This window comes from Ylistrum balloti, unplaced genomic scaffold, assembly GCF_031769215.1.
Source record: "Ylistrum balloti isolate Yb309-2 unplaced genomic scaffold, AGI_CSIRO_Ybal_v1 Utg370726, whole genome shotgun sequence".
Lineage (NCBI taxonomy): Eukaryota > Metazoa > Mollusca > Bivalvia > Pectinida > Pectinidae > Ylistrum > Ylistrum balloti.
Genome location: NW_026782430.1, coordinates 35,120 through 43,908, shown reverse-complemented (window position 1 = coordinate 43,908; position 8,789 = coordinate 35,120). Strand labels below are relative to the sequence as shown.

Sequence of the window (8,789 nt, the reverse complement as noted above, 5' to 3'; positions counted from 1 at the left end):
CCGGTATTTCTTTTTTGGAAAGATTGCATAATGAATAGGTGTGGTTTTCTTCATCATCAAGCATGCCAGCAAACACAATAACATACCTATCGTGTAAATTTTGCAGTCTTGATCTAAAATCAGGATCGAGGACCACTTTCGTTTTGTTTTCATTTTAGCCAGTATTCTATTAAGAATGGATTTAACTCACTCTGAAAGTGACTCATTTCACCAGTTTCTTAAAGAGTTATCAATGGAATCCATCAGTACCTTGAAATTCAAATTTGTATTCATGGAAGCCGTTTCATAATATCTTCACTCTCGTAGCTTAATTTTGGATAATGCTTAAATCACCAATCACAAAGTGCCCAGTTACAGCAGTCAGAGGTAGAACAAGAACTAGGCAATGGATGTCATGGTCCTTGGTAGATTATCTTATAACCAGACAACACTGGTTATATAACCACAGGGACATAATTACTTCGTCTGTATTTATGTTTAGAGTTGTGTAAAGTTGTCCCTGGTCATTGTGCACATCAACAGACTGTTTTGTATTTAATGACCAAAATATATACATTTGCATGACAAACATAAACTTTGTGATTTATTGTCTGAACGTATTTACCTACTTCTTGAGTCTCAACTTACATAAACTGATAAAATAAGTAAAACACAAATATGTCACTAACATATATTTAATACACACTGTAAAATCTTCTTCATCAGAGGTCTTATCACTAACTTAATTTTCAAAAAGTAATTTTCTGGAAGATATTTACCAATTTCAAGTACATGTAAGAGAATTACTAACAGAACTTGTTCCCCAATAAACTGTGCTTTGTCTAATTCTTAATAAGATGATCTCACTTCCTTCTAAGAGGAGATCAATGTGAAGTTAGATTGTTTTTTGGTCGTTTTCCACACATGGTACATTCATTTACATTATATATATAAGATATGTAAAGTTCTATAGGAACAAGCATTAACTACTTTTACACATGTCTATATAGATACAGTACATAGTTATACAACTTATATCACTTTGTAACTACATCGTACATGGGTACAATAACGACAAGAAATTCAAATCTGAAACATTCAGATCAACATACATTACTGTAAGTGATACATTCTGTTAATCTATGAATATCTGAACACTGTAATGAAGTTGATGAAGGAAGATAATTTTTGACTTGTGCCTGATGCTTGCCTCAAGCTCAACATTTACGCCACCAAATCGCTTAGACAAGAAATTTTACAACGGCCTCACTGTTATATCACCACGACATCCCCAAAAAAGGATGTTTGGAAGTTGAAGTGACAGACAGCTAGAAATTACCAACATTGTCATAGTGGCCGATTGTCTTTACATGACATGCACACCTGGGTCACAATATTTTACATATATTCATAGATATCAACTCTACAAGGAACACATACATCATACCTGGATACAGTTACAACAGGTATCTCAAATCTGAAATCTTCATTACATTACTGTACATGATGCAATGTGTTCACTTGGTAATTATATATATATAACAGATGAAAAGTGGCAGTAGAAATCATTCGTGACAAACTATAATACAATTATCCATCTTACATTTATAATGTTACATATACCAAAGAGACCAAATTTATCATTGTTTAAAAATATTGGGAATGAAAAAGGAAAATCACTTCATATACAGTTGAACCATCTACCTTATTTCTAAGTTAGTTGTGGAACCTCCTTTTCAACATGCAGTTAATATCCTCACCTGATACACATACCAAAATGAATGTGTCCGATATAACAGAATCTATTCCTGATTTGTATACAGAACTTTCGATCAAGCTGCCAAACCTTAGTATAATAGGAATGATTCCTCTGATAAAAACCATGAAACACCATCCCTCTTAATAAATACAGCAAACAAGAGACTCAAGAGGCCTGCATTGCTTATCTGGCTAATTTAGCTATTCAGTCATTTAAAAAGATAATTTGAAATATGACAAAAATTTCTGATATAATTTCCCTGTTGGGACATGCCCTTGTGGTCAAGCAGAGGTCAGATTCACTATTATCAAAAATTGTTTTGGACCATATCCTAGTATGGATTAAAGATTTTGAACAACTTACATTTCAACAACTGGGCCAATCCCTCCTCAAAACTTAGCCCCTTCACCAAAGAATACTTCTGAAAAAATTTAGGTGATTTGGGAAATAACCCTTCATTCCTAAAGGAGGAGTAGGATTTTGAAGAATTTTCTTTATTTCCCCGATTGGGCCCCTCCTGCCCCAGAGGGCACAGATCTACCATTTATACAAAATTGATTCCCTTTCACCCAACCATGCTTCAGACTCAAAAAAATCCATTCATTCCTACAAGAGGAGTAGGATTTAAAATATTTCTCCTTTTTTATGACAGAATACTTAATCCTGTATATTTGTAAAACTGAACAGGACAAATAATTTTATTGTGAACACATTAAAGGTCGCTAACAGGAAATGTAGTGCAGCTCACTAATCTATAAACATATCTATCTCAAACATTTAACGAAATCTGTATTCTGTGGAAAAGGAAATTGCGTGATTAATATAGAAATCATAACAACCAAAGCAGACAAGCTTTGATTCCTTCTAAACAAATAAAACCAAATAGTATAACATTTTAAATTTTACCACACAGTGATTGTACATTTACTCAAAGGTATTTTTATACAAGTAAAATTAGAAACAGATGCACATAGTAGATGACATAATGTCCATGCACATTGAAATAACTATAATTTTTCAAGTTAGGTTCTGATAGCACTTAACTTTGTAAAACAAAAGAAGTTAATAGAAATAAGCACCAATTAAAATATGCATTTTCAACTAAAACAAGAGGCCTAAAGGGCCTTAATGGTCACCTGAGTCACAGTGCTTCTTGTAACATGTCATAGAAATTATCTTGTTAAAAAAAGTGATATATAACTTTAACTATATATTGTACACATAATAAAAACGTGAATTGTGTATACATTAACTGCTGTCCCATGCTGAGGGTTCTAACCAAGTTTGAATTAACAGAAATTTCACTCAAGATTTGAGTTTTCCTATATAAAATCTTCCATCCAGGGACAGTAGAACATCTATGAAATTTCAGTCAATTTGACCTACTTTTGGCCCTGCTCAGCTCCTGGTGGTCAGTCAAGGTCAATATGTGCATCTCATAAAGCACTCAGCTTATACTAATAAAAAATAATTTCTAACCAAGTTTGAACCATTTCCAAAAGAAAATAAACAAAAGATGTTCAAAAATGTGATTTTCCTACATAAACTATAGTAAACTTTACTCCCTCCCCAGGGGCGAATGTTAGACCCTGGGGTCATGATATTTACAAATTTGGTAAAGCATCAGAAGGCCTTTAAATCCATGAAGAGTACTTGATTATACCATGCCAGGAATTTGAGAAGATGTTAAAAAGTTTACGACGCACAATGTCGGACAAAAGGGGATCGCCTAGGTCCTCCTGCCACTTTGTCCAAAAAATGTAACGATAGTAAATCCAAGAAAACATTACTTTTATGACTGGGATTACTTGATCTATCTACTTTAGTTTCCATCATTACAATTATGCTAGATTTGTTAGTTTTGGGGGGTACCTTCTTCCAATAAAATTAGTTCATTTGAAATGGGCTTATTTGGAATGATTGGTGGAAATCTCAGGTATCAAATTAAAAATATAAACCACTCTAAAAAAATTTTAAGAAAATGAAACAATTTCAATATTCATGTAAAATTTAAAAAATCAAATGGAACTTTGAAAAAAAAGGGTAACATAACAATTAGACTTAATATAGGTAAGATATGTCAAAAAATATCAGAATATCATAGAATTCCGAATAGTAATGAGTAAAAATGATAGGTAATGATAGTTATTCCTCAATCTTCGCTTCATGTGTCTGTCTGGCCATTAGCTGTGTCTGGTGCTGACTCCAGTGCCTAAAATATACCACAAATATTATGTCACAAAGTAATATTTTCATTCTTAATGGCATGTACATCTTACTACAAGTGAATGGCTGTATATCTCTTATATGTGTTTGCTTGTATCCATGCACCTGGACTGGTATTCACGTATGGTAATCTATTTTCACATTACTTGTGTAGTATGTCTGGGTACCTGTGTGGTCTGTCTGGGTACCTGTGTGGACTGTCTGGGTACCTGTATGGTCTGTCTTGGTACCTGTTTAGTATGTCTGGGTACCTGTGTAGTATGTCTGGGTACCTGTGTAGTATATCTGGGTACCTGTGTGGTCTGTCTGTGTACCTGTGTAGTATGTCTGGGTACCTGTGTGGTATGTCTGGGTACCTGTGTAGTCTGTCTGGGTACCTGTGTAGTCTGTCTGTGTACCTGTTTAGTCTGTCTGTGTACCTGTGTAGTCTGTCTGTGTACCTGTTTAGTCTGTCTGTGTACCTGTGTAGTCTGTCTGTGGTGTACCTGTTTAGTCTGTCTGTGTACCTGTGTAGTCTGTCTGTGTACCTGTGTAGTCTGTCTGTGGTGTACCTGTTTAGTCTGTCTGTGTACCTGTGTAGTCTGTCTGTGTACCTGTTTAGTCTGTCTGTGTACCTGTGTAGTCTGTCTATGTACCTGTGTAGTCTGTCTGTGTACCTTGTTCTGTTCTGTGTGTGATATAAGGAAAACATTTACCTGTTCTGTTCTGTGTGTGATATCAGGAAAACATTGACCTGTCCTGTTCTATGTGTGATATAAGGAATACATTGACCTGTCCTGTTCTGTGTGATATAAGGAATACATTTACCTGTCCTGTTCTGTGTGATATAAGGAATACATTTACCTGTCCTGTTCCCTGTGATATAAGGAAAACATTTACCTGTCCCGTTCTGTTTGATATAAGAAATTCATTGACGTGTTCTGTTCTGTGTGATATAAGGAATACATTTACCTGTCCTGTTCTGTGTGATATAAGGAATACATTTACCTGTCTTGTTCTGTGTGATATAAGGAATACATTTACCTGTCCTGTTCTGTGTGATATAAGGAATACATTGTCCTGTCCTGTTCTGTGTGTGATATAAGGAATACATTTACCTGTCCTGTTCTGTGTGATATAAGGAATACATTTACCTGTCCTGTTCTGTGTGATATAAGGAATACATTTACCTGTCCTGTTCTGTGTGATATAAGGAATACATTTACCTGTCCTGTTCTGTGTGTGATATAAGGAATACATTTACCTGTCCTGTTCTGTGTGATATAAGGAATACATTTACCTGTCCTGTTCTGTGTGATATAAGGAATACATTTACCTGTCCTGTTCTGTGTGATATAAGGAATACATTTACCTGTCCTGTTCTGTGTGATATAAGGAATACATTTACCTGTCCTGTTCTGTGTGTGATATAAGGAATACATTTACCTGTCCTGTTCTGTGTGATATAAGGAATACATTTACCTGTCCTGTTCTGTGTGATATAAGGAATACATTTACCTGTCCTGTTCTGTGTGATATAAGGAATACATTTACCTGTCCTGTTCTGTGTGTGATATAAGGAATACATTTACCTGTCCTGTTCTGTGTGATATAAGGAATTGACATTTACCTGTCATGTTCTGTGTCATATAAGGAATACATTTACCTGTCCTGTTCTGTGTGATATAAGGAATACATTTACCTGTCCTGTTCTGTGTGATATAAGGAATACATTTACCTGTCCTGTTCTGTGTGATATAAGGAATACATTTACCTGTCCTGTTCTGTGTGATATAAGGAATACATTTACCTGTCCTGTTCTGTGTGTGATATAAGGAATACATTTACCTGTCCTGTTCTGTGTGATATAAGGAATACATTTACCTGTCCTGTTCTGTGTGATATAAGGAATACATTTACCTGTCCTGTTCTGTGTGATATAAGGAATACATTTACCTGTCCTGTTCTGTGTGATAAGGAATACATTTACCTGTCCTGTTCTGTGTGATATAAGGAATACATTTACCTGTCCTGTTCTGTGTGATATAAGGAATACATTTACCTGTCCTGTTCTGTGTGATATAAGGAATACATTTACCTGTCCTGTTCTGTGTGTGATATAAGGAATACATTTACCTGTCCTGTTCTGTGTGTGATATAAGGAATACATTTACCTGTCCTGTTCTGTGTGATATAAGGAATACATTTGTCCTGTTCTGTGTGATATAACCAAATACATTTACCTGTCCTGTTCTGTGTGATATAAGGAATACATTTACCTGTCCTGTTCTGTGTGATATAAGGAATACATTTACCTGTCCTGTTCTGTGTGTGATATAAGGAATACATTTACCTGTCCTGTTTTGTGTGATATAAGGAATACATTTACCTGTCCTGTTCTGTGTGTGATATACAGAATACATTTACCTGTCCTTTTCTGTTCTGTGTGAGATAAGGAATACATTTACCTGTCCTGTTCTGTGTGATATAAGGAATACATTTACCTGTCCTTTTCTGTGTGATATAAGGAATACATTTACCTGTCCTGTTCTGTGTGATATAAGGAATACATTTACCTGTCCTGTTCTGTGTGTGATATAAGGAATACATTTACCTGTCCTGTTCTGTGTGATATAAGGAATACATTTACCTGTCCTGTTCTGTGTGATATAAGGAATACATTTACCTGTCCTGTTCTGTGTGTGATATAAGTAATACATTTACCTGTTCTGTTCTGTGTGATATAAGGAATACATTTACCTGTCCTGTTCTGTGTGATATAAGGAATACATTTACCTGTCCTGTTCTGTGTGTGATATAAGAAATTCATTGACGTGTTCTGTTCTGTGTGATATAAGGAATACATTTACCTGTCCTGTTCTGTGTGATATAAGGAATACATTTACCTGTCTTGTTCTGTGTGATATAAGGAATACATTTACCTGTCCTGTTCTGTGTGATATAAGGAATACATTTACCTGTCCTGTTCTGTGTGATATAAGGAATACATTTACCTGTCCTGTTCTGTGTGATAAGGAATACATTTACCTGTCCTGTTCTGTGTGATATAAGGAATACATTTACCTGTCTTGTTCTGTGTGATATAAGGAATACATTTACCTGTCCTGTTCTGTGTGATATAAGGAATACATTTACCTGTCCTGTTCTGTGTGATATAAGGAATACATTTACCTGTCCTGTTCTGTGTGATATAAGGAATACATTTACCTGTCCTGTTCTGTGTGTGATATAAGGAATACATTTACCTGTCCTGTTCTGTGTGTGATATAAGGAATACATTTACCTGTCCTGTTCTGTGTGATATAAGGAATACATTTACCTGTCCTGTTCTGTGTGATATAAGGAATACATTTACCTGTCCTGTTCTGTGTGATATAAGGAATACATTTACCTGTCCTGTTCTGTGTGATATAAGGAATACATTTACCTGTCCTGTTCTGTGTCTGATATAAGGAATACATTTACCTGTCATGTTCTGTGTGATATAAGGAATACATTTACCTGTCCTGTTCTGTGTCTGATATAAGGAATACATTTACCTGTCCTTTTCTGTGTGATATAAGGAATACATTTACCTGTCCTGTTCTGTGTGATATAAGGAATACCTGTTGTGTGATGATAAGGAATACATTTACCTGTCCTGTTCTGTGTGTGATATAAGGAATACATTTACCTGTCCTGTTCTGTGTGATATAAGGAATACATTTACCTGTCCTGTTCTGTGTGATATAAGGAATACATTTACCTGTCCTGTTCTGTGTGTGATATAAGGAATACATTTACCTGTCCTGTTCTGTGTGATATAAGGAATACATTTACCTGTCTTGTTCTGTGTGATATAAGGAATACATTTACCTGTCCTGTTCTATGTGTGATAAGAAATACATTTACCTGTCCTGTTCTGTTTGATATAAGAAATACATTTACGTGTCCTGTTCTGTGTGATATAAGGAACACATTTACCTGTCATGTTCTGTGTGATATAAGGAATACATTTACCTGTCTTGTTCCATGTGATATCAGGAAAACATTTACCTGTCCTGTTCTGTGTGTGATATAAGGAATACATTTACCTTTCCTGTGTGATATAAGGAATACATTTACCTGTCCTGTTCTGTTTATGATAAGGAATACATTTACCTGTCCTGTTCTGTGTGATATAAGGAATACATTTACCTGTCCTGTTCTGTGTGATATAAGGAATACATTTACCTGTCCTGTTCTGTGTGTGATATAAGGAATACATTTACCTGTCCTGTTCTGTGTGTGATATAAGGAATACATTTACCTGTCCTGTTCTGTGTGTGATATATACAGTCCTGTTCTGTGTGATATAAGGAACACATTTACCTGTCATGTTCTGTGTGATATAAGGAATACATTTATATAAGGAACACATTTACCTGTCCTGTTCTGTGTGATATAAGGAATACATTTACCTGTCCTGTTCTGTGTGTGATATAAGGAATACATTTACCTGTCCTGTTCTGTGTGTGATATAAGGAATACATTTACCTGTCCTGTTCTGTGTGATATAAGGAATACATTTACCTGTCCTGTTCTGTGTGATATAAGGAATACATTTACCTGTCCTGTTCTGTGTGATATAAGGAATACATTTACCTGTCATGTTCTGTGTGATATAAGGAATACATTTACCTGTCCTGTTCTGTGTGATATAAGGAATACATTTACCTGTCCTGTTCTGTGTGTGATATAAGGAATACATTTACCTGTCCTGTTCTGTGTGTGATATAAGGAATACATTTACCTGTCCTGTTCTGTGTGTGATATAAGGAATACATTTACCTGTCCTGTTCTGTGT

General features: G+C 35.2%; 1 protein-coding gene across 1 annotated transcript in view; it reads right to left on the bottom strand.

Annotated features, from left to right (window-relative positions):
* Positions 1-658: 658 nt before the first annotated feature.
* LOC132557794 (spermidine synthase-like) overlaps positions 659-8,789 on the bottom strand; it is a gene marked incomplete at its 5' end in the record, with an annotated part of 33,131 nt that continues 25,000 nt past the window's right edge. The window contains one exon of the mRNA XM_060222321.1: positions 659-3,950. Coding sequence (XP_060078304.1) covers positions 3,903-3,950 — 48 coding nt within the window. The remainder of the gene's footprint in view (positions 3,951-8,789) is intronic.